At 43.0% G+C, this 26,757-nt stretch overlaps 1 protein-coding gene across 3 annotated transcripts in view; it reads right to left on the reverse strand.

Moving 5' to 3' along the window:
- Window positions 1–1,520: 1,520 nt before the first annotated feature.
- NPR3 (natriuretic peptide receptor 3) overlaps window positions 1,521–26,757 on the reverse strand; it is a 68,226-nt gene continuing 42,989 nt past the window's right edge. For 2 of the 3 annotated variants that reach the window (XM_036225600.1, XM_016121981.2), the window contains 5 exons: window positions 17,484–17,619; window positions 11,991–12,085; window positions 10,145–10,280; window positions 7,957–8,044; window positions 1,521–6,921 (listed from right to left, as the gene is read on the reverse strand). In XM_036225600.1, the coding sequence (XP_036081493.1) occupies window positions 6,810–6,921; window positions 7,957–8,044; window positions 10,145–10,280; window positions 11,991–12,085; window positions 17,484–17,619 (567 nt within the window). In that variant the 3' untranslated portion in view covers window positions 1,521–6,809. The remainder of the gene's footprint in view (window positions 6,922–7,956; window positions 8,045–10,144; window positions 10,281–11,990; window positions 12,086–17,483; window positions 17,620–26,757) is intronic. The other variant, XM_016121982.2, reaches the window with a different exon arrangement.

Raw genomic sequence — 26,757 nt, forward strand, 5'->3', positions numbered from 1 at the left:
AGCCAGCGATGGTCGGGGATGCACAAAGCCTGCAAAAGGAACTATTTTTCTTGGTTCTAGTTTGGTGCTAATAGATGGTTCATTAAATTGCTATTTTTTTTTTTTAAAGACACGCAGCCATTGGTACCTCTCCCAATCCAATAGTAGTTGCTATTTAAGTCAACCCCAGAAGCCCATGATTTAGGGTTAGGGTGGAGCCCTGAATCCATGGTGTTTGGAGCTCCCTAGGGCTCCTCCAAGGGATACACACCCCCCACTAGCCACAGTCATGAGGCAACTTTGGCCCATTGTGGGATGTTGGGTATGTATGAAGAAGTGCAGGACAGATGGGGACGTAAGACGTAGGGCAGAAGGATTCAAGGAAGCCATGGTCCCCAGGGCAACATGGGAAAGTAGTGGGAATACTCTGTGTTACGGACTGAATGTTTGTGCCCCCCTAAAATTCATATGTCGAGGCCAGGATGTTGAGCCAGGATGGCTGTATTTGGAGATGGGACTTCTGAGGAGGTAATTAAGGTTGAATGAGGTCATGAAGGCTGGACTCTGACCCGATAGGATTAGTGTCCTTAGAAGAAGAGACACAAGATCCCCTCTCCCCCTGCCCCCATCACCCCCGCACCCACAGACACACCTAGGAAAGGCCATGTGAGGGTACAGCAAGAAGATAGCGTCTACGAGTCAGGAAGAAAGTCCCTACCAGGAACCAAATCCTCCCGACCCGTGAGGAATAAATCGTTGTGTAAGCCCCCTAGTCCGGTGCTCGTTACAGCAGCCTAAATGGGCTAAGACATCCTGTGTTTCTTGGAGGTTTCCCGGCCCGCCTTTCATTCCTACAGTGGCCCCCACCCTGCCCCACCCCACTCCCACCCCCACCCTCAAGTCAGCCTCCTGCGGCAGAATCTTCTCAAGCACCAGCGCCGGTGTGAGTGGCTCTCGTATTCTCAGGAGACCTCATCGGTGGTGGGGGCGGCAGGACAAGGGGAGCATTGCTCTGACCGCAAGAATCGCCATGTGTTTCTGGGGCTTAAAATAAACCGTGAGTAACTTCCCAGATAGCGAGGCAACTTTTTACAACCCAGAGGCAACTGGCGACGCTTGAGGAGGGTTGGTCTGCTTAGTATGCTGCTCTTAAGAGTGACAAAACCAACTTAGGACCTCTTCAGAGTGGGTAAGGGACTTCACAATGAGGTCGATGAAGCCAACTATGTAGCTACGTAACTGAAGTGCTCAAACTTCAGAGACTCAAGGTAATATTATTGGTGAAGATTACTTCCCTTACCTGCCAATTCAAGGTTGACCTCTCATTTTAATAATAAATTATTATTATTTTTTTTATTTCTGCATATTTCCCTTTGCTGGGCAGAAATTCTTGAGTTCTTTCAGAGGTACCATCCAAACAATAAAGTTTATCATATCCGCCAATTGATTTTTTACTTAAACTCATCTTGGGAGAATAGAAAGTTATCAGAGAATATGGCTATATGTAGTGTGTGGTTCCTCGAATTATGAACAAGAAAAGCTTTCAGTGGGATGTATTTTTTAATGAGAACACATTGTTATACTGTGAGCATGTGGCATTCTTGCTTAATAGAAACATTTACAAGAACACATACACATTTATATCCAAACACCAAATGAAGTAGGTACTTTAAATGACCAGTTTGCACCAGAAATAAAATATATTATACAAAATGGGGGTTATATCCACAGTCATTAATTCTCATTTTCTACACAACAATAAATTAAATCACATTATATGCAGATAGTTCTACTTACATTAGAATAATTAGCTGTATGTAGCTTGCGCAGCTTTTACTTTTACTTTGCTACCAGACTTATGGTAGGTGTGTATTGTTTGGTAATCCTATATTTAAATTAACAATGAGTAATAAAGCCCAGAAGACAAGGGCTGCAGAAGTAATCCTCCACAGGGCCTATACCACGCCCTCCTGGTTTCACCCATCCCTCATGCACAGGGAGGGAACAAGCTCGGATCCCCAGGGCCCAGCAAAAGGGTCTGCAAACTCGACAGCGCCTTCCCGCTCTCCAGGGCACCGCACCACTGTCTCTGTCTCATACGTAAGACACACCACAGTGAGCATTGTCAGATCTCGGCACTGAATGAGAAGCAGAACATCCTGCTTCAAAATCCAAATTTTCCTTCCAAAATCCAAATCAACCGTCTCTGCCAAATTATTATGTGCTACAATAGCTTTGTTCTCTTAGCAAATAAGAAACAATTTGGTAGGCTATGTTGTGACTTACACTTGGTGAATGGGCCCTTTATTCCTTGTTGCATAGAAACCTGGGTCTTTAAACACGTGAATCAAAGCAATGCAGCAGTTTTGCTAACTCTTTTAATTCTGCTTGTTTAAATCTCTCCCCTGGGAATCATCCCACACCTGATACATCAAAGAGCTAGTACAATGTATGGATTTTTACTTCTGAGACTCGGCTCCCATAGAAACCCTTCCCGTGTCTGAAGTAGATGAAAACATGAACGTTAACAGCATCGGCTGGCTTAGAATTGCTTTGCCTTTGGTATGAATTAACATTAGTGGTTAATGAGAAATTCGAACAAATTCCAATCCAGCACTTTCTGAAAGTCATTTTAATCCTAGAGTCTAGCTATGGGATATGCCTGTAAGAGCTATGGATGAGCTCGACCTGCTGAAGACCGACGCCAGGCTTGCTGGAGTCTACGCGCATCACAGGCTTGAACTATCCCGAGCGTGTGTGGTCAAGCTAGCATGAGGGTTCTGATCCAACACCAGCTCCATTCTCACAGCCAGCACCTTGTTGTCGTCTTACGCTCTGAGGAAGTATGGAGGTCCCACTACGAATTCTGCCTGCCTGGGCAAGATGCTCACGCATCTCTGGAGCCACAATGGATGGGGGCTGGATGTGGGAGGGGAAGGGGTGGTAAAGACGTGGCAGTGTGCAACTGTACCCTCTTCTGTTTCTTTTGCAGAATCAAGCTCCTGATTCTTCTTTCTGGGTGTGGCCCAAGCTTCTTGTTGAGTCTGGCTATTGAAAAGGGACTAAATTATTGGTCATTCCAAGTTCTAAAGATCAACTGAAAAAGAAACAGAGCTCCCGGAACAGCACCATCTCATGCTCTCTACTGCCACAGTGCCCCTGAAACATATTCCATGTTTTTAGACAATTTCGGTTTTCCACTGAAGAAGTTCATTTGGTTCATTATCAGCTTCCTCATGATGCACTGAACCCCAGGGCAATAACTAAACAAACCCATGAAACAGATCAAGTAGCCTAATAATTCTGGTTAGCATTTGGCTTTATGACAGCGTCCACTCAGCATCTAAGTTCTTTGTGTCCCAAGAAACACAGGTATATGTGTTCCTTTCAGCTTAATATTCTATTTGGTCTCCTAAACAGATTTCCACAAATAGCCGCTGTATGCTCACTCACAAGAAGGTGATGTCCCTGGAACCTACTTTCTGAATTCCTGTCACTGTCTGTATGAGATCTATACAGTGGCCTTCTTCTCCCTGCCAACGGCATCTCTTACACTGCCAACATCAGTGACAACCAGAAGGAAAGCAGTTCATTGGGGTGAAGAGGACACAGGTGCCTTGAAGACGTTTAAGACCCTAAAAGCCTGTAAATAGGGAGAAGCATCTGGACGTAAAGTCTTTGAATTTAAGGAAGAGAAGAAAAGGAGGCATTCTCTTTCCATAAGTTTCTCCCTTCCCTCCATTAAATATCACTTCTGAAATATAAAGAACTATTTTAAAGCCTGTGGAACCATGTCTATGGTTCAGAAAAGGGAAAGTTAATGGTTCTTCTGAGAAGTATAATGTAGGGGCTTCCTTGTGGAACCGGGGGTCACTCTGGGGGAAGAAAGGCACTCTATGCAGAAAATGCTTTCTGGGTACAAGTGCTCATCTAGGGAAAGCTTTCATTTCTGAGTCCAGGGGAAAAAAAATCTAAGAAGGTGACAATAACGACCTGCACTTAAAACATAAACCTACATTTATTTCCAACATCACGAGTGTATACAAAAAGTATATACTCATTTTGACCTGTATCACTGTCAGCTGATGTTTGGCCGGACGAGAAAATACTGATGGAGTATCCCTTTTTAAATCTGGACATGCTAAAAATTTACAGAATAATTTAAGAACTAAAGCCCCAATTATTTTACTACACTATGCGTGGCTACTGGTGGACTATGAGTGACTAGTTGTCAAAGATGTTGCTTAGCAATTAGGAACGTAAATCCTAAATTGTAATTTCCACAGGCCTTAACCCAGGGTAACCTTGGGCCAAACACCTACACTTGTAACAAAGATTTCCAACTTAATGGAGTTTTCAAGACTTAACAGAGTTTTGGTAACTCGTATGATGATTTCAAGGAAGAAAGAATAAACGACAGAGATGTGAATATACAAGCAATCTTAAGAACCCTAGAATTGCTTTAAGACTGGAAAAGAATGGCATCCGCATATGAGAAACCCCGTGATTTGTTGTGCCATTTTTAGAAGACTAAATCCTTATGATTTTTAAGTTTAAATTATTCCTCTACTTAAAGTAGAAATAAAAGATATTTGCTTTTAAGATGTTAGAGTTAACACTGGGCCTCGATGTAGATTCTAGAAAGGTCGGAAATGTTTATATCCAAAGACTGCAACCAGGTCAAGTGTTTTCCCCCCTGTAATAAGCACATAAGCTTGAAATTTAAATGTCTTTACAAACACAAGATAAAATATATGCAAAACATCACTGAAAAATAAAAACGAGAGAGAAATAAGCTCTCAATTCACAAAAATAAAATGGACGCAAACCTTCCATTCTGTTTTCACTTTGAAGAGCCTTGAGCTGTTAAACACTTTGCTTTCCAGGATTTCGCTTCCCAAATTCTCTTCCTACCTTAGAATTTCTGCAGCTTGCCTCTCTTGCCTTCTTTTTCCACCTTTTTTTTAAATCCACCACTTTTTCCTTTGCATCCAACATGGAGTACTACAACATAGTTGTTTCACTTGGTCATAGTCAATTCTTCTATCATGTTCTCCAGCTGCCTGCAATCCATTTTTAAACAGTAAAGGGGAAATATGCCTCGCTCGGAGATAACCCATTCGCTTTGACGGGCCTAAGCCGGAGCACCGGAGGCAGACTCCTCCACGGGAGCAAGCTGGGACCAGCTTCCGATACTCGTAGTTTTCACTCACTCTGCCTCCACCGTTACCTGTGTGAACTATCACCTCCACGACCACCCAAGAATTGTTCCAACTCCCCTATTTTCCTCCCTAAACATGTTCTTTTGTAGACAGTAAGATAGCTTTTAAACCTGATTTCCAAGTACTCGAAATGTCATCAAGGACCTGGTGACGTAATTACAAGGTGTTATGCTCATCCAGCAACTTCCCATTCTTCCTTCACTGTCTATTTTCGACACAAATTATAAACGTAAGTGGCAACCTGAATTTAAACCTGTGTGCAGAATACTGGGTGCAAAGCAGATATTCAGTAAATACTTATTCATCTTCATTGAAATTCCTTATATCCACACCCAACCCACTGTTAGACGAGCTATTGGTGGGTGATTACAAAGCTCCATGGAGTCGAAGGAAGAAGAGAGCTCATTAGATTTCCTCTTTAAAGCAAAATCATCGCTGTAGATTAAAATGTCACATATGAATTTTTAAAATTTATCATTTTGGTGCTTCCCCTCAAGTTTCTAACTCTCTGTAAAGTTTTTTCTTGAGGAAAAAGGGCTGCTTCCTTTTTAAAATCCTACCTAATTCTAGTAAATGTCACCCTTGATTCTGAAACCTATCTTGTGGCCAGAATTGGAAGGGGTACATCCCTAAAATAACTTGCACTTAAAACAGGTAAATTGATGCACTCCTGTGGAGTCTATAATCTCAATACGTTGTGAGATCTCTGTAATTAAGCAGCAATGTGCATTTGGCTCTGGCCAAGGGGAGGAGGGAGAAGAGAAAAAGAGAAGCATCTTTCATCATCGTCGGCTTGTTGTGCACTTTACCCATGCTTTTAAACTATAGGTGAAATTAAATCTTCAAAATGAAAAAATAGACACATTTTCTAATAGCAAAATAGAAGATTAAAATAGTTTAAAATGAAATGTCAGTGTGAAATAGGGCTTTTTTACATTTAAGAAAATGAAACATTTTAGATTGGCTTTTCTTGTATAAATCCTCTTATCTCATTAATAGTTACAACTATCCAGAGCAGCTTTTATGAGACATTGAAGGAGACGGGGAGGAAATGCTTTGCTCAAGATACGAACGAAGTCAGGACCTGAACGTATGCCATTGGACAGAGCAGTCCTCACCCTCTGACCTGCCTGCCAGCACGAGAGAAAGGGACGCTGTATTTCCAACCTCGAGATTGTTCATTACATTTTCCTCTTGTCGGGCGTTAAATTCTTTCCAAGAATATTCTACTTGTAAAAATGATTTTATTCTAGCTATAAAACATTTCATTTAAGAAAACCACCTTTTAGAGCCTTGTGTGAAATGCCCCCAAAGCCATCGAGATATGGAGACATCAGATTTCCAAAACATAAATCTAATCATATGCCCTTGAAACAGTATAAATGTTTAACAGAGTGACGTTATAATCTTATATTTGTTTGTCGTGAGATGAAAGGCCAGGGGGGCATATGGTGATTAACAATTCCTGAGCTTCTAAAGAAATTTTACAATAAAATGACTAACTGCTTAAAAGAATGAGTTCTTCAAGAGCACCCCTTCTGTTCCATTGATGTCTTTCATCCCATCAATCTCCTTAAAGAATCTCAGGCCAGAAGAAAAGCCTTCCTTTTAAGCCACAGAAAAATGAGATCTGATGGAATCTTCCCGTAACTCCCGATGTTTTCCAACATTACGTTCTTCTTGCTGGTTTCGCCGCTCAATGGTTATTCTGTATTTCTTCCTGGGTAAAAGGGAAAATGAATGTAGTAATAAAACCTTACTTGGCTACAAAATACTATGGTTTCTCTTACAAAGAATGCCCTCAAGGGACATCTGGGTTTGGGTTGATAAATGAGAAGTGACAGAATATGAAGCCTGGGTCAGAGGTTAAAGTCGTGTGGCCCGAGGCATCACGCACTGTTCAGGGAGGAAAGTTGGCCCACTTTCTGAAAGGCCACAGAACAAGCTTGCCCCTTCTTCCCTGGGCGCCTTGGTGGGTTAAGTCTTGTCTATTCAGCCACCGAGACTCTCCCAGCTCCCAGGATGTGCCCTAGATAAAAATCAGATTAAATGTACTGTGACCAGAGGAACAGGAATACAGTTGTTCCCACAAAGAGTCACATATACTCAGAATTACACTGCCACGCAGGAATAAAGAAATAAAGAAATCCTGGTCTAATGACTTAAGAATAAGCCGCAAACTCAGCCACCAAAGATTACAAAGGACTGAATTGCCCTCGTGATGCAAAACTATCAGTATCTTGGATACACAGAAATATTACAATTTTAAAAGCCTTAGGGCTTACCCACAGTAGTAACTGAGTGTCTAGGTCCTCGAAATACTGAGCACAGACCAGCCTGAGAGCAGGGACCACTCAGAGCTATCTCCTCCTCTTCAGCAAGTAAACCCAGGCACCTATTTCTCAACTGGAGGAAGCCTGAGAATGGGGTAATTGATTTCTCCTTTGTCCAGATTCCCTCTCCGCGTACACATTGGGTAGGTGGTAGGAATTCAGGTCAGAATATTCGCGATCAAAGGACAGCAGCCCCTCTGTGGCCTACAGTGGGGTTGCAATAGAAACCCCTGCCACGCTCCCTCGTGTGCGAGCTCACTGATCACCAAATCCGAGGCCACCCCAAAGGTGGCTTTGTTCTTCTAACTGCCATGCTTTGGGGGGTAACAGCAAAATACGAACAAGCCACAAGAGGGATCACGCAAAAGCAAGTGACAAAGGCAATAAAGTCGAATCTTTAAACCCTATAAAGAGGTCCTGACCTGAAAAAGTAGAAGGCCATTAGCAAGCCAGCTCCTAGCAAGGCCCCCACGACGATTCCTGTCACCGCTGATTCCTCTAGGCCACCTGCTTGAAAAAGAAACATAGATAATCAGCGTTCATTGTGAGAATGTCTCGTTCTCAATTTAGAGATGTCTAAAATTCTCAAGTCAGCAATGTCTCATTCTAATTTTTCATTCTTTGAAAAGTTTCACTCATTAGGAGGTATTTCTCAATTTTCCACTTGAGGCAAATTTTCCTTTCTTTTTCAGGAAGATTTTCTAGGGGATCCTGCATTTGTTTTGCCATGCACAAAGCTTAAGAAGTATTCGAGAAAGTACTAGCTGAACAAACACACTACCATGAGAAAGCACAGTGGCAATAATAAAAAAGAATTCGAGGAGAGCAGGTTCGAGAAGGGTTTGAGGAAAACTGGAAAGCGAAGTTTTCCGATCCGCCCACACTTTTTGAAGTTTCTAGTCAGAGAGGACACCGGCTAGACCGAGAGACTGACCCAGCGCTCCCTCTTTTCACAGATGGATGCCGACACTTCAAAGTGCTGGGAGGTTTGGTGAAAAATTCGTTGGGTTAATGTTCTGTTTTTAGATGTTCTCTCACCAAAGCCAGAGTTTCATGTCAAAATGTCCTATATAGCTTTGTGAAAATGTGAGTAACAACTTAAAACAATCGAGTTGAGTGGTGTCCCATTTATTATATAAAAATGACAAACAGCTAGCTCGTCCGAAAAGAGTTCAGGCCGCCGCCTCTAAATGCATTATCTTATTAACCCTCAAAACAGTCCTAAGAGTTGGGTACCTTTCCTTCATTTTACATTTGAGAAAACTGAGGCTTAGAGAAGTGAAAGAATGCTCCTGGGGTCTCAAAGCCAATAAGTGACAAGGGTGAGACTTCAAATCCAGCCCCAGTGACTCCAGAGATTGCGTTCTTAACACATATCTGCCTTACTCCTTACTCCTTTCCGTAATTATTGCGCACCCATAAATACCCTACGATTTGAAGGCTGTTCCCAAAACATAATGCACGTACATTTGTTAACCTAAAATGACCAACTGGCCTGAAAGACTGATATTAGCTTTGTTCTCCTTCACTAGCTTATAAAATGGTCTTCTTTTTTTATTATTAGTTTCAAGCATACAGTACATTGGCTAGACATTTACAGTTTATGAAACGATCCCAATTACCTATCGCCCCTCTGGCTCTCCATCTCGCCATTGCATCACTGCTGACTGCATTGCCTATGCTGTGCTCCTCACCCCTGTGACCACCTTTCAACTACTAATCTGTTCCTCTTTCACCTTCTCCCCTTACTCCCAGCCCCCACGCCCCTTCCCTCTGGCCGTCAACGTCCTCTGTATTCGTGAGTCTGTTTTCATTTAGTTTGCTCTTTTCATTCCTTAGAGTCTGCATATAAGTGAAATTGTATGGTATTTCTCTTTCTCTGACTTATTTCACTCAGCATAATAACCTCTAGGTCCATCCATGTCATTGCAATGGTAGGATTTCATTTCTTTATGGCTGAGTAATATTCCATTGTATATATGAACCATAACTTCTTTATTAAAAGGGTCTTCTTAAAGCAATGATTTCCAACAACTTTCCTATTTGTAAGCTCCTTAAAGAACATCCACTTGCTTCTATGTTTATGACAAGGCTGCTTGTAAATAACATACTTTACACTTATTTGCCAATGTATAAATTTGTAGGTATTTAAAAGACGTAATCTGATTGGTTCTGAGGGGTAAGAGGATAACTACCAACTTCGAAAGTCAAATTGAGATGCTACAAGAGATGAATAAGTGAGTGACATCTAGTATTTGATATTTGGATTTTCCTTAAAAGAGTAAGCCTCGAATACTAAATGTCACTCATTTATTCATCTTTCGTAGCAAGTCTCACTCGGATTTTCAAAGTTTGCATAAGAGTAAGATTGAAGTAAGAGACGTGAAAATAGGGAGAAGCTTTTTACCAGTTGGGACAAGGACGGAAGAGAAGAAAGACCTAGAAGCCTCTGATGAAGGCAGGATGCCAGTTTGAAATAGTCTCATGCATTTTACGACATCACATTACTTTTTCAGAATGTGAGCTCCTGTGTAATACCTGTCTTTTAAACTTGCATTATACTGATTACCACAGATGAAGAAACAGAGTGAATTAAGTCTCTAAACTTACATGATTTGCAAGGAGAGCTGTTTGTGTGCTCCACAATTCTGGTTTCATCTATCCTCAGTTTTAAAGGTCCCCAAGGATATTTGACATTGGGCCTCATTTCAAAACGACCTTCTTTTCCGAAGTAATCACCAATGACCTATATTAAGGCAAAAAAAAAAAAAAGAAAAAAGAAAAAAAGAAAAAGAAAGAAACAAACAAACAAACAAACAAATATACAAACTGAAAGGTTGACGTTGTCTGTTTCCAAAACGGGCACAGGGCACGGGGCGGGCCCGCCCACCGTTCAATCTGACCACGACAGTGTGTTTCTGAGGACTTTATAAGTCAAGATTCGCAGTCACCAATGGTGCTCTCAAGGTGAGCATAATTTAGGGAGAACTATGGCTCCTTGAGGCAAGAAAAGTCATCATATAGAAAACAATAATCTCGCAATCCATGGCTTTTCCCTTGCTTACCAGAGGGGCTGGTGCCCCACCCATCTGCCACAGAGCAGCCCACACGGTCAGCCATCTGTAAGGCCCAAGCTACTTTCAGGGCTGTGTGAGAGAAAGTCGGGGTCCTTTCTAGACTCAGGTCCACGGCCTCGCGCCTCTCAGTCGGCTCAGCATGGAACTAAAGCGTTAAAGAAATATCTTCTAGGAACTTCCTGTGTCACTCTCCTCTGGTTGGAAGGCTACTTCTCATCCAGATGTCAGGGGTTACATTCTCCTCCCTGACAAATTTGCCCTATGTGTGCCATTTCCAGGCTGGACTCTTTTTCAGCTGTCTCCTCTGGCTCCTGAAAAAGCAGTGTTCTTTAATGGCTCAGTCCAAGGTCCTCCTTCAGCGTGTGGTTTAAACGGCTATTTCGTCAGCCACCTGAGGCCTGACCTAGAAGTATCTTCCCACCAGGTTTTTAGGATAGGTTTCTCTTTTCTCTGGACACCAAAACAATGCTCCAGGGTGGCCTGTGACATCTCCCCTTTTTCTCCTGAAGGAGTCCCAGCAAGCTCTTAGGGGCTATTTTATATCATAGTAAAAGGAATTCTAGATAATCTCCAGAATATAACAATCACTGGTGTGTACTGAGAACTCACCAGGCACTTCACACACATTCACACCTCAGGCCTCACGGCGACCCTATCACAGACAGGTGCTGCTTGCCTTCTACAGAGCGGGGGAGACTAGCTCACCCCTGAGGCCCCAACCACGCCAAGCAAGTAGCATCGTTCGACCTGAAACACTGCATATTTGTATAACCTTTATTTATATGTTTCTCATTTTAAGTTTATATAGTACTTGTCTAGGTTTCGTTATACCTGTTACTCACAATGACCATGTAAGACTGGCAAGGAAGCCTTTAGGGTGTCCTAGCCAAGGAAACTGAGGCAGGGAGCTCGCACCCCAGGAAGTGTCAGAAACTCATCTTTGTGTCCAAGGCACTACTTTCCCTTCATGATGCTGTCCTGAAACTCCATCATCTTTTGAAATATTAACGCATGTCCAGTTTGTAATCCCCCCACAGGAAAAAAAAAATGTTTTGAATTTTAAGGGAGGAAATAAATACACAGTTTGACTTGACCCCTCATCCAAGGATCCTTCCTGCATCTTATGACGGAGGTGTGATTTGTGGCCATTTGAAACACAGGCTTTCCCCACTTGGGATAAACACGGGACCATTTCACAACAGCTTCCCTGATACCTCCAACCCCAAGAGAGCCCTCCCTATTTGGAAAGCCCCGGGTTTGGGGCTCAGTTTTATTTGGAGGCTACCCTGGGGACAGCTATGTGGACTCCAGGACAAATGCATTCTTTGGAATCTCAGTAAGCAGAAGGAGCGGCTGGAGCAGAGGCCTTGCTCCCTTACCTCCTGGGTGCCCGCCTCGACGTCGGTCATGGCGATCACAGAGAAATCCCCATACCGGTCTCCGTTGGCATCTATGGACACCTGCCCAGCGATACCTAGGGAATGAGATGGGAAGAGCTTCAAGTTAGTTACTTAAAATACTTCCATCTGCCAACAACGACAACAAAAAAAATGAATTGACGGGATTTTTTAAACAAACTCATGCCACAGGGAATCTCATCAGACGCTGAGCATTTTTGTTGGCATTTGGAAAGACATTGTAATTTCGTCTGTGTCTGCATTCCTAAATTCTTAACATTTCTCCATTTAAAAATGAAAAGAAAGAAAAAGAAATAAATGACCTTCTCGGGGGGAACATGTTTTTTAAAAAAAGATTAAGGCTAATCCTGAAAGCAGCATGCTTATCCCAGAGTTTTGTGTTAATCTAAAACAAAAACAAAACAGCCAAGAGGGAGAAGCAGAAGTGTGGTCCGTCCCTAGGCTTGCCGTGGGTTTGCGTTAGCACGGGACAGACGTGAGGGAAGGAAACCCTTCTGGGCCCAGCACTCAGTGAGTGTGCTTCACGCTGTTCACCCTGGACGCCTTTGGTGCACAGGAGAGAGGGCAGAGGATGCCTCAGGGGTCATGGGACCCAAGAGCTGAAGAAGAGCCGGTCTTTATCCCACTTGTGTTCATAGTTTTGTTTTTGGGTTTGGGGTTAGGGATTTTTCCCAGTTTTATCAAAATGCAACTGACATACATCATCGTATGAGTTTTAAGTATATAGCATAAAGATTCGACTTACGTGCATTGTGAAGTGATTACCACCATAAGTTTAGTTAATACCCATCATCTTATACAGATACAGTAAACCATCCAGTGTATCCAGATGTTTTCTAGGTGACTACTATGTGCTGAATCTAATGCTGCCACTGAGGCAAAGAAGAATCAGACACATTCTTGTCTGGGGTGGCGGGGGCAGCCTGGACTAGGGATTTAGCGTGTTGGCAGTGGGATCCAAGGCTTGCATTTGAATCCGAGCTTTCACATTAACTAGCTCTGTGACACTGAGCAAGGACCTCGCCCTTGGAGCCTCGATCTCCACTCTCCAGGACTGTGAGAGTCCTGATGGGCCCTCCCCGCCCAGAGGCTGTTGAGGAAATGAAACAAATAAAGCTCTTTGAACACAGGTTTAAGAGAAGTTATTTGTTTTCTTCTATTGTTGTCACTACTATTGCTCTGCCTGGAATCTGACAGAGGACATTTGACCGGACACGTACAACTCAGAAGAGGATCTGGCAGATCTCGCTGGAGTCTCAGGGGGGACTCAGAGAAAAAGCAGGTCTTTTAGAGGAGCCTCGGTGAAGTCTATGATTTGCAGCCATCAGGCCATCCGGGTATTCTAGGCAGATAGGCCAGTCTTGTTAATATTTACAAAGGCACAGAAGCTGAAAGGAAGCAGAGTGACCACGAACTTTTGGGGAGATGGCCTATGTGTATGGAAGGGATCAGTGATATATAAGTCTGGAACAAGGTGGCCAGAGCATGGAGAGCCCAGATTGCCCACACGAAGGACTCGAATTTGCCATTGCTAGCAATGGTGGCTTAGGGCAGCTGATCAATAAAAGCAAATATGTATCACTAGTTGATATTAAATACGTCTACTGTAATTTTCATAAACTAAGTAATAGAGTGCATATGTCAGCCACATTTTAAGTAACTAAGGCTATTTGTTTTATTTTAAACTGCGGTAGAGTTCAGAGTAATTCTTAATTGATGTTTCCATTGATTCGTTCTCTCCGGAAGTAAAATGAATGTCTGGGAAAAGGGATCCCAAGGGAAAGTTCCATCCTCAAGTGTGGTTTGGAGAAAGCAAGTATTTGGGTTTACTGTCTTTGGGTTGTGGTTTGAAAGCCCGTTGATTTTTCCAGACTTTGGTCTATTTTGCCAGAAACAGAATGGAGCTACCGTTCATCTTGATGTTTTGTCTTCTTAATATAGACTGGTTACAAAGGATGCACCTATCTCAAACCTGTTTATCCTTGAAGCCTACACAAGTCTAAAGTCACAGATGTCACTTTTAATAAGTATATTTATCTCCAAACATATTGGCTAGCCAAAACCTTTTTTCATTCTGTTTAGAGGGGTTTATGATGGTGTTTTGCAGAGTATTTTATAAGACAAGGTGGCCCTCGTAATCCAAGACCTCATTACACTTCAAGCTATTACAGTTCTGCCAAGAAATGAGGTGAGAACCCTCAGGGTGGCCGATTAGCAAGTGAGACTTCACCTGAGAGTACTGTACATAAGGTGAGATTGTCAAGTTGACAGCAGAATTTTCCTGTACATAAATAATGAGACTTTCCACCCTCATTTCTATTGGCCTGTAGTGGAGCTCAAGGTTTGAGCCACAGTCCTATTTACCTTGTCACTCTGACCTCTCACACAGAGAGGAGATTTAGCTTCTTCCCAGGCCATGGTTGAGAGTTGGTCATAGGTTTCTCGGTAATAAAAGCTAAATCCGTCAAATAACATCCAGAGTATTTTTCCCTTGAGAACTTAATGGTCACTTACAGTGACCATTAAAATTAAAATTGTTTTTAATTTTAGGGAGGTTAGAGTTTTTCTTAGAGCTCTTTTGGGGGTTACCCTCAGCTTGGTCATTGTTTAGCAAATAACATGGAAACTTACCTTGGCTTCAATCATCTTTACATTTGGACAAATGAGATTCTAAGTTTAGACCAAATGATACAGTTGATTGTTTTGGGGTTCATTTCATATTACTTGTGTAGACCTGGCCCTCAGATGGAAGATGGCTTAAGGGAAAATTTAGTCCATGCCCTCTAAAAAAAACTCAGGTCCAGCCATTGTGGGCACCTGCCCTTCCCTTAACGACCTCCCTCAGAGGACCAAGAACAAATGACCACACCATGTAGTGAGGAATAGCTAAGAAGGGGATGTGGCCTACCAAGGTTGTGTCCACACACACACAATGTATTAGACACAACTTCTGGGAAATTCGACTCTGTCCTAAGATGCCCCCTGAACTACCCTATTTGATTCCGGCTCCTCAGCTGAAGCAGTCAGAGGTTGAGCAAGACAATCCTGAAGGCTTATTTGTTCATGTCCTACAATCTGTCTAAAGTTAAAGCAGATGTCACTCTAGTTTTGAGTAAGATGTGGCATCCACTAAAACCACCATGGAGCAATGAAACCCACCAATTGTCACCATAGCTGCTGCCCGGACAATTCTAGCTGGAACTTGGCCCCTTTGTACTGTCCTACCCATTCTAATAACTGAGAGAGAACAAAACAATGGAGTGGATAAGAATCCCAGTTAAAAAAAAAAAAATGTGTGCCCCAAATCTGGACTTGGGAGTACTTGTTCCCATCATTGAAAATTGTGTGAGTTGGATTGCAAATAAATATAGGCATAGCCCCAATGCACCGAAGAGTTCAAAGGAAGAGTTAGCCTGATGCAGAACCGAACGAGCCCTTGTCAGTCATCAGCTAGTCCAACCCTCTTAGTACAGGGGAAGAAGGAGAAGCCTAAGGGACTGAACTGAGAGTCAGTGGCTAGGATGCAGGTTTTCTGACCCCTGGTCCAGTGATTTGTACTCTATGTCAATGGTTCTCACAAGACAACCACTAGCATACAGTAGCTTCTTTTCCACGTAACTCCCATAAGGACCCTTTTTAAATACTCAAGACACATCATGTCCCTCGAAGCCCTCTGATGGCTTTCTAGCTCACTCGGGTGGAACCCACAGTCCTCAGCACAACTTGTCCACGTGACCGTCATGACGGCCACCGCCTCTCCGACTTTGGCTCCTATCACGCTGCCCCCACGTGCTCTGCGCCAGCCTCACGGGCCCCCTTGCTCTTCGGGGGGCACTCAGCACTCTCCGTCCAGATACACTCAGAGTCTCTGCATTGACTGCCCCTTCTAATGTTCTCTCCTAAACATCTACGCATTTTTTTTTTCACTTCCTTCAGGTCACTAGTAAACTGCCACTTTCCAGAGAGACCTTCCCCGACCACTCTATTTAAACGAGCAGTCCCACCATATCCCTCCTGTCGCTTTCTATTCTGCTTTATTTTATACCCTCTGAAAAGGTATAGTTTTTATTTATCACCAGTTCCCTCCCACACACACACACACACACACGCAACATGGAAGCTCATTTGATTGCACGAAATGTCTTTAGTTCACTGCTAAATCCTCAGCACCCTGAACTCTGCCTGGCACACAGTCAGCGTTCAAGAATATCTGATGGATGAATGAATGAATATGAAGTTGATATCTGCAGGGCTCCAGTAGTTGGACCATTCTCATACTGAGTCTCATGTTAATTTTCTTTGAGTGATGATGAGGTGGAGGAAACCAGCATTCTATGCACTGTTAGCAAGAACACAGACTAGCAGGCCTCCCTGGAAGATATCTGGCAATATCTAAAGCACTTTAAAAGGCACTAACATACATTTGGACGCAGATATCCCACAAACAGGAATGTTCCCTATTGGATGTACTCATAAAACTTTATCAAAATGTGTAAGATGCTCATGATCATGTTTTGCGTAACTACAAAAACTGTAAACAACTGAAGTGTCCATCAGTAGGAGATTGGTTAAAAAAAATTCTACGGTGGAAAAATATGGAACTGTCATTTTAAAATGTGCTGAACTATGAGTGTTTATATGGAAAATTCTTGACATACAAATAGAAACGCTAAGATGAAGGACGGCATTCATAGCATGATCCCTTTTGTGAAAATTTTTTAGATAAGATATAATACAAATGTGTATGGGCTGGCAGAAGGCACAAAATATTTTCAGGCCAAATCACAGGGAGTTGTTAATAGCGATCATATTGCAGGCTGGGGCAGGGGGCAGCGGGTAGGGGTGGGGGCGTGGACTGTCACTCTTCATTTTATACATTTAAATACTGTTTAAATTTTCCAGCCAAGAATAGTCTCATTCTTGTACAATTTTTAAATGTCAACAGAGGTTGTTCGAGTGATGAAATAATGGACCATTTTGTGGTTGTTGTTCTTCTACTTCTCCACTCTTATGAAAGCTACAGCTAATATTCACCATTTTAAAAATAAAATAAAAGCAGGGTTTCAATTAGACCTGCTCATCATCTGAAACCACTCAGGTTTGAACAGAGAAATGGATATCTGGGATTGTTCCTTTCAAAAGTGATTACAGAACTTTTCGCAAACTGATTATAGGTTCTGAATGAAGCTTGTGAATGATTTTAAGGGGCGTAGAGTTGTTACCTAACAATCAGAAGGAGACGAGGCACTTCAGTGGGACCCTTTCAAAGCACTTTCACATGCTTTATCTCATTTAATTTTCACAACAAGCCCGTGAGGTGGCTTGATCTTGACTTATTATCCTTACTTTACAGCTGAGAGGAGCAAGGCCCACAGTCATAAGAGGGAAAAACGAACCAGCAGAGAAGCAGCTCGACTGGCTGCAGCGTCGTCACCTCATGGACCGGATCCTCACCTTCAAATGTTCTGTTCCAAGTCTGCTGGATAATTTTCCCCCCATCCTTCTTGCTGTAACCAGCTCTGAGTACTTCGTGCAAAGCCAGGACATAGAGGAGGATGGCGTCATGGAATCCTTCAACAAACATGTTAACCTGGAAAGAAATCCCAGTCAGATGAGACCAAATACCAAATGAGTCATGTCCAGGAATAATGTAAGCAAATCAAAATGGCTCACAAATCAGACTGGAGGTCCATAGCATGGCAGAGGTGGGCAGAAGACTAGCTAACAGGAATCGTGCCATGATTTTCCCGGCACTGGCTTACCGAGGAAAACCCTTCCCCAACTTGGGAATTTGGAAAGCAGACAAGACGTTACGGAAGTAAAGAAAACTGTACCTGTTGACCAGGTTAGTTATCCCTGGTGCATCATCCTTTGCCCTCAGTTCCCTCTGCTCATGAACTCTCCTTTATCCCCACATTGCTTTCTACCCCAAGCCAACTTGAGTCCAACCTTCCCCTTGAGGTCTTCTCCAACTTCAGCAGCCTCTCTCATTTCTCCATGCTCTGGATGCGGAATATGAAGAGCATTTAAATGATTCATATTTAAATGCTGTCGAATGCCTACTAGAATGATAAGGATGCAGAGAGGAGTGGTACTGTCGTTCCTGCCTGCCCAGCACTTGTGTTCTCTACTCTATCAGCAAGGGCACCTCAGTTTCTCTTCCCAGTTTGCGTTGTGGGTAGTTCTAGTGCATCTGACCTCTCCCCACCTCCATTCTCACCAAGCTCCAAGGGCAGGAATGGAAATGGGCCCACACCATTGGTTTGTACCAGTTGAGTCTTGGCTCAAGTAAGATAGCCCTTACCACCCCCCTCTCCCCCAGAAACTTACAGTTTCTTGTGAACTTGGGGAAGTCATTTAAATCTCTTCGAGCCTTATTTTTTTCTTTAAGCAACAATTGGCAAGTTCTAATACCACATTTAACCCGATTATAACATTCATCGAACATGAAATGAGCACATACAGTCTTGAAATACGAGTAGCTTACAAATTCTGTATAAAAGTACACAAGAATTTCTTATTTCAAGAGGAAATGTCAAGAATGGAATGCGATGAAGCAGAACGAATTGGGTATTCCACAGATGACCACAGTGAGGCTTTGTGACAACCGTTCCCTGTCCCACCCCTAGAAAGCGACCCCACGACTGGTCTGTATCACCTGGTTCAAATACACAAAGATTCACAGAAGACACGTGCTCAGCGTCCAATTCTACTTGGCCTCATCCCACCCTGAAGGACGGTAAGTCCTGTTTGCGTCCTAGAAACAAATATTATAAACCCATGTTCAGGAAATAAGTGATCAATTCACTAGTATAACATAGCTTCCTGACCCGTGTTACACCTAATGGGAACTAAGACTCCTTCCTTGTTCATGCTTTGACATACGAAGTAGTTCTCTTACTTCCACAGCATGATGCTCTTAATTCCACCCAAGTACGAAGGGTGCAGTCCAAGCTGGTCCATTCCACTGACCCTCTGGGAAATGTGCAGGATGGGAGAGCTCTGAGTTAGCTGCTGGACCCAGAATCTAATCCTAGCCCTGACAGGTTACTTAATCTCTTCAATCGTCAATTTCCTCATAGGTTTAATGGGGGTTTAATACTAACTCATCTGGTAGAGCTCTTCTGGGGATTAAATGAGTGAGTGCGTGTATAACATCCAAGATAATTCCTGGGACTGTAAAAGCAAATGCGAGGCAATGGCTCTTACTCTTAGCTGTCAAGCTTAAGTCCCAGATTCATTATTTTTTTAGGCAAAGCAGAATGTGTAAAAATAACATCTACTAGTCAAAGATAATTTTCTGCTAATTTGGCTGTGCTCATTCAATTTTCCAAAGGAATATGAAATTTTCGCTTAGACCATGACGTCATCATGGCTTAAGAAAGTATGCATGCTGATGAGTTAATGAGTTTTAAAAGTAGACTTCAGCTGTGCAACTTAATTCTCGGGCTGCAATTTTTAAAAAATCTTTTCAAAAGATCTTTCTTCTCTTTGATAACTACGAAAACCACCCTGCTACAGAGGACAGTCACAGAATCACAGAATTGTAGAAAATAGGAGAAGTAAGATGCTTTGTAAAAAATTCTAGTCTGATCCTCTCCTTACTTGAAAAACCGGAAGAGCATCTCTCTCCCTCAATCTTCCTACACACTCTCAGTATAGAGGGTCGTTCCCTCTATACGCCTCGTTCCTGGGGAGCCTAGGGCAGCCCCTGCTTCGGCTGTGAACTGTCAGCTGCTGGGGATCACTCGCCTGCCTCTCTTCCTCCTCCTCCCGACTTCTCAAAATCCTAACCCAGGGCCACCATGCTACTGTTAGCCACCTGAAGCACCCCAGCACTGCCCCTCCCCTGGCCCTTCCCCTTTCTTCCTTCTTGATATGCCCTCTAAGCTTCCCCCTAACCCCGCCACAATCCAGGATGGAAAAAACAATCATTTGGCTGAGAAACATGAACTTGGATTACTTGTGACCTGCCAGGTTTAATGGTAGAAGAGAATAAATAGGTTTCTGAACATATGCCCAGGTCTGGAAACTCATTCTCTCTGGATCTGCAGATGGATCGCAAAATTTACCTCCTTGCTTTTTAAAGTGGCTGAGTGTCTCCCTCTCCTGCCAAAGCTAGCGGAAGCGCTGCCGACCCCCACCGAGGCTCGCTGGCACCCCAGCCTGCTGCGGAGGAGGCTTCGTCGCACCTACCTCATAGGACCTCAGGCCAGAAGCAAAACCCTAGACACCGTCTTTTCTCAAGGAGAACATTCTCACATCCACATGTGTTTTTTAGTGGGAGGAAAGCCCGTTAGCACATTAGAGTCACTGAAAATTGGAACTGCAATTTAAAATTAAAAAATAGGGGAGAAAAAAAATATCCAGAGTATTAAGTTGCCTGTGGAACACTTTCCACTGGACCTCCAGGCTAAGACAAACAAGGTCATCTGGTCCGTCCTCTGCCTCTGGTCAGAACAATACTTGGACCTCAAAGCCCTGACTGACAGATCATGCTCTTGTTATTGATGGCAGAAAGTAGGATTCCCTCTTCTGACAAACCTGTGCTATCATTTAGCATCACTTCTAGCCAGAAAGCTTTTTCTTACTGTCGTTAGCCATAAGTCTTAATTAAATGCCTAAATGCAGCCATTCCCCTGCTAGGTGCTGAATAAGCAGAGTTAAAAGAACGATACAGTTCATGAGCCCTGGGAGTCCACAGCCTTAGTGCCTCCACCCCACACAAACACACAGATGGACTCTCTGCAAGGCGGCTGTGAAGTGGACCACCGTGAAGGACAAGTCCCAGAATGCTCATTATTTGTGCTGTGTATCGAATAAAGTACCTGTCATTCAAACAAGACAGAAATCATTCACCATCTTCCACTCATCCTGGGGAGCTGGCCAGAATAAGGTAGCACACTGGCACTAACTCTCCCATCATTTCATCTCAATGATCTTGACTTCTCCTCTGTAGCTGGCCAATGGCAGGTATGCCAAATGAAAACGTCATTTTCGCTTTGGGCCCTTCTCTCTGCTTGCACCTGTCAGTCATGTCTACTTATCAGTGTTTTTTAATCTATCATAAGGAAAGCTAAATAGAGATCTTGTTATTTTTTATCTGAGCATAAAGAGTTTCCATTCATGACACGGCTCCTTTCTGTGACAGTAAACAGAGTCTTTCTCATTTCCCTTTGGGGAGGCAAATTCAAAGACGAATTCCTCAATGCTTGTATTCCAAACAAGTTAGCAAAGAATGCTGCATGTCTCAGCTGTTCTGTAAAGTTGAGAGTGAATAACACGGGAGTAATCTACCTCCAGGTGTGGTCTGGATATCTGAGAAAGCCTATAAAGCTCTCGCATAGAGTCTACTGGGAAAAACCTACCAAAATTAAATGCAAGGCTAGGCTGCTCCAAGGTCTTGCTTGTGGCATTCACATAAACTCGAGCAGATTGCAAGGTGCCTTATCTTCCTTACCACAAACCAGTGATTCCTCATGCAGATAATGACAGTGGAGAGTGTTGGGCAGTGTATCCCAAGTGTCTTTAGAAAAGACATGACCCTTAATCTTCCATTCAGTTGAAGGGAGAGCGAGGGAAGGGAAATTATGACGGCAGGCAGGCAAAGGAGAGACGAGTCCAGGACCTGCCTTTCCCCATCACAGCTGGAACAGCGGCAGCATCATCTTGTCTAATCAGTTATAAGACCCTGAAGATGAATCTCATCCTCCTTTTTTAAGCCACTAGAGATGGTGGACAACAGAAGAAAGTGGGCATGCTGCACGGGTAGGCCAAAAGTTAAACTATACTATGCATTTGATGAAGACTGTGCATGTGACCCCCATACAATAAAAATATAGATGCTGTTTTCATTCGATTTTCTTTTGAATCATAAAATTAAAATCTACAATTTAGGGTAACAGCAGGAACTTCTGTGAATCAAGTGGTATCACAACATCCTCGACACTGAAAGAGAGGGTTCTTACTCTTCCTGACAGACCCCTTGACGTCTGTTCTATACAGAGCCGGCTTTCATGGAATTCGCTCTTAGTCAGTTTGACTTATTTTAGCCCAAGGAAAGTGAAGTTGAAATTCTTCGTCCTTATCCTAGTTGAACTCTGAGGAAATACAAAGAGCAAGTGGCTGACTCACGGTCAGGCAGCGGACGGGGAAAGAGCTGGGATCAGCTCTGTGCTTGACCGAAGCATTGCCGGTCGGCCTGCCAGGCTTCTTTCTCCCCATACCGAAGGTATGACTTACTTGGGATGAGGATTTGCCCTAACTTGCCCAAATGACTGACTCCATCCTTGCTCTGCTTGGCCCCTGTAGCAATGCCCTAGACTGGCAAATTAACTCAGATCTTATAGCCAGAAGCATGGCTGCCTGCAGATAAAAAAGTGGATCATTAAACAATAGCAGTCCTGGGAAGACCATTAAGTCAAATTAAGACCCCCTCATTCATCTCCCATACTATAGTAACCTTTTAATAATTGGAACAGCAGTGCTGAGCACAGGAGCCAGAGTGCTGGCATGTGGAATCTACTTACATGAGCATCCTTCAGCAAGGAAAGCTGCCCAGTGCCTATCTGTGAGTTAAAACGAGGTAGAGGAGAACTTCATGGACCTGGGCTCTTGGACTTGGTGGGCATGGAGCACAAGCACATGAGAATGACTTTTCAAAATTCTCCCAATGCTCATACAAGGAATTCAGTCATCTGACATACGTGCCCTTTGAATGTGTCTCACACACGTCACACATGGATGCCTCCCATCACCCAACACTCTTGAAGGTTTAGTTGAGAAATGCACATACATAATGACATAATCATCCTGGCTTTCTGATGATCAAGTGAGTAATGTCTGTCCTTGGCTTTGACATCCCACCAGTGTCCAACCAGATGTGCCTCTGGAAAGCCTGGTGAGCTTACCCCCGCCCCCCAGACTGCTCTGGACACATGCTGGCCTCTCTCCCCAGGGGTCTGCGTTCCTGTCAGGCACAGTGTGAGGGGGGTAAACGCATACCAAAATCGAATGGGAAAAGGGCAGGGGCAGGCCAGGTAGCAGGTGCACTCCCAAGACAGGGAGAGGGACGATCAAAGGGAGGGAGACCAGGGAACACAGGAGGACAACTCTGACCTCATTTCTGAAAGGTCAAAATCAGAAGGAGCATGTCAAGTCTAATTTATCCAGGTCAATGGCATCCTTTTAATCTGGTCCTGAAAACCTCAAATAGCTTCCCCTGAACTTCTTGAGTCACCTGGAGATGTGATTATAAGGAAGAAATGAGCAAATATTCAGACTTTAGATGAGTGCTTTTTCATTTCTATTTTATAACTTAAAATTAAACCTCTCCCTTTTTATTTAAGTAGTTTTGAGGTGTGGCAAGATCCAGACCTCAACTCCTAGTTCATTCTCAATAAATCATTATTGATTTATTCACTCACTGTGAACAGTGAGCAACCTAATTTTGTTCAATTCTTAATTCAGAGTTTCCCAAGCTGTATGCAGTAGAGCAGTAACGTTCCTTAATATGTTAACGGATGGTTCTAGAAATGTCAGTGTTGTAGTTAAACAGGTTTACAAAATGCTAGATTGAATAGAGTCAAGCAGGTCTCTAGTTCTGGGTAATAATGATAATAGTTAACTTTTATTGAGCATCTCCTATATTCTAGGAACTTAACTAAATAAAACTGAAGTTCTGTTGCATTTAGTCCTTCCAAAACTTTCATAGGTAGGTGCTGTTACTATCCTAACAGAAAGAAGAGATCTTGGTCAGAAGATGGAATCAAAACCCTAGAACAAGTAGGGTGGGCAAGTTCTTAAGTAGGGGTCCAAATCAAGCTTGCCTAGTTGTGACATTCATCCTATTGACACATATGTTCAGCCAGCTAATGTTGGGAAACAGTTTTGTGTTCAAGTTTCTGTTTTTAATTGGCCAATACTTGGCTCGCTCCACAGGTTGAGCGTGTGGGCTGAAAGACTACAATGAGAGAGTCTATAAAAGAGAAGGCTAAGGCTGACAACATACTTCAGGCTGAGGGAAGAACAGAACAGACAGCTGAAGAAGGAATGAAAGGGCAGAGGATGGGGGAAGAAAAGGAGGAGGGGGGACACGAGGGAACAAGCTAATTGTCACTCATCTCCCAAGAAAATCTTTAAACCAGCTGCTACTACAGCATGACTCGGATCAAGTGAATCAGGATTCACTTGATTCCTGGGAAGTCATGGACTCATCAGCTAAAGTTGACCTTGCTCCAACAATGAATAAAAAGACCTACAATGCCAAAGGGGCCTCTTAACAAGCTGGATGTGAAGGATGAGAGCCTTCAGAGACCAGTGGGCTCTAAGCACATCTGCAGCCAAACCAGGTAATAAGAGATCTACTAATTCGATGTTTTCTAACTAGCACTCAATATGAAATACGATGAGTTTGGTTTTGAAGGGTCTTGATTCTTCATAGTAATAATAACCTTGATAAATAATAATAATAAAAGTAGCAAAGCTTCATTTACCCAGCCTCATCAGGATTAAAAAAAAAAAAAAAAGATATTTCCTATTAGCAAATATTCCCAGTTCTTAAAAGTTTTATCTCTAAGTATCAAAACTTTAAATAACATAAACATCTCTAATGGAAATGCTTCTAAAATTAACCACATACATTCCTGCCTCAGTAACAGAAATACACTGAATGTGATATTAATTTATTGTGATTCTCTATATGTAAGGCTATGACAATGAACAATCCAGTAGCCTCTGTCCCCACTGAAGAGTATACTGTACTGCTTACACAATGCTGACACCAGACTTGCGTGTTTCTACATAACCTTTCTTCTTCCATCTGACAGAACATGATCTAGGACCCACCAACCTTCTTGAAATGCTTCCTTCCCTTGGCTGCTTATTCTTCTGCATTTCCTCAGCCAGCTCTTCCTATTGGTGACTTCTAGGATTCTCAACAGCTAAAGAATTAAGTCTAAATGCTTCAGGATGGTGAAGAACACTCTCCATTATTAGCCACATCCTTAATTGAACTCTTTGTACTACTCCTCACGAAAGCTCTTGGATTCTCTGAGCATGGCATGAGGTGCCTTTACACAATAGCCCCTGGGCTTAGACTGCTTTCCCCAGGGACCTTGTTTTACCCAAAGCAAACTCCTACTCAACTTTGCTGAATAGTCTCAGGTTACCCACTCCAGGTCTAACTTCCACCCTTCTCCAGTCAGTTCTGCGCCCGGAAAGGTTGACATATATGGACAACATCAACTGGGTCCCCTGGTCCTCTGGCCTCTGGTTGGCATCAGCAGCCGAGAGGGCAGGAGGTAAAGGTCACGATGTCGAGGGCTGCTCTCCTCCACCGGATACCACGAGTGGTTCTCCCCGGTGGCCTTGCAGGTTCTACTATCCGCTCCTTCTTGTCTCTTCTGCTCTAGGGGTGGTATCAGCATCCCACTTTTGCAGACCCTGGGGTTCTTTGCCATCCTTTGTTGATCTTCCTTAACTGCACAGACGCCTTTTTAATAATACCTTTATTAAATTCTCTTCCATTTCCTTTTAGTGTGTCTTCTCTTTCCTCCCAGGATGCAAATAGATACCCCAGCCTTCTGTGAGCCACTCAAACTTGTTCTTGCTGGAGCCTTCCCCGAACCACCTAATTCCTCCTTTCTTCCATAAGTCACTTAGTGTAAACTTGTATTATTTCACTCACCAGTCTATTTTGCTTTTGCATGCTTGCAAACCCTGACACTCCACAAGCTCCTTGATGTGCAAGCCGTATGGTAGGTATGTTGGTTTCCCTAGGACCTCACCCTGCCTCTCACACAGAGACTGTGCTCACTTGAGTTGACTCCACCGTCACCTGTCACTGCCCGCTACCCTCACTGTGCCTGCCTCTAGCATGTCATCTTCCTCCTTGTACTTGCTCCTACTAATATTCTAACTAGGGGAAGAAATCGCAAAGTATGTTACAATTCTACTTAAAAATGAGTTAAATAGGTTCTGAGTAAGGATTTAAGAGCTTCTCCTATGATAAAATTAACAGATTACGTGTTTATTTTAAGAGCTCCAAGACCTTTTTAACATACTTCTTTGCTCTTGACTGGGTCCCACAAAGTTGAGATTGCCATAAAAATAAGTTCAGCAGCTAGTGCTAAGTGAAAGGCCTCTAAGTTTTAACACCGACACGGGGTGCTCATACTGGAACTAACAATGTAATCCTCAGCCAGTGAATAAGTAAACATTTTCTGAGAACTCTTTTCCTGTTTGCTACCAAGAAAACTAATGAAATGAAACGAAATATCACCTCCTTCACAAGAAACTTAAATCCCTACATTTTGAACACTGTGTATTGAAATTAAACAATTAATGAAAACTTTCAGGTGTGATGAAAGTATTATAGTTATGTTTTTAAAAAGAGATCTAAAAGTGTCAGAGTAGTTCGTATAAGTTTAACTTCACACACACACACACACACACACACACACACACACACACATACACACATACATATGCAAAGAACTAATTGAAGGCACTGGAAAGTGACCAAAAACAGGCAGAAACTGGAGGAGTTTGAACCCTTGACAGAGGGACTATATTACATGACAACTAAATGTATATGGCTTTTCTTCTGTGGTGCTCCTGGTCCAGCAGTCATGGGGCAGCTAGATCTCAAGCAGAAAGTCGCAGGTTTCTTGGTTCTAGAGGTCAAAGGATGTAGTTCAGAGCTAATATTGAGGATGTACAATGAGGC

The sequence above is a fragment of the Rousettus aegyptiacus genome, unplaced genomic scaffold (assembly GCF_014176215.1).
Source record: "Rousettus aegyptiacus isolate mRouAeg1 unplaced genomic scaffold, mRouAeg1.p scaffold_m13_p_8, whole genome shotgun sequence".
Lineage (NCBI taxonomy): Eukaryota > Metazoa > Chordata > Mammalia > Chiroptera > Pteropodidae > Rousettus > Rousettus aegyptiacus.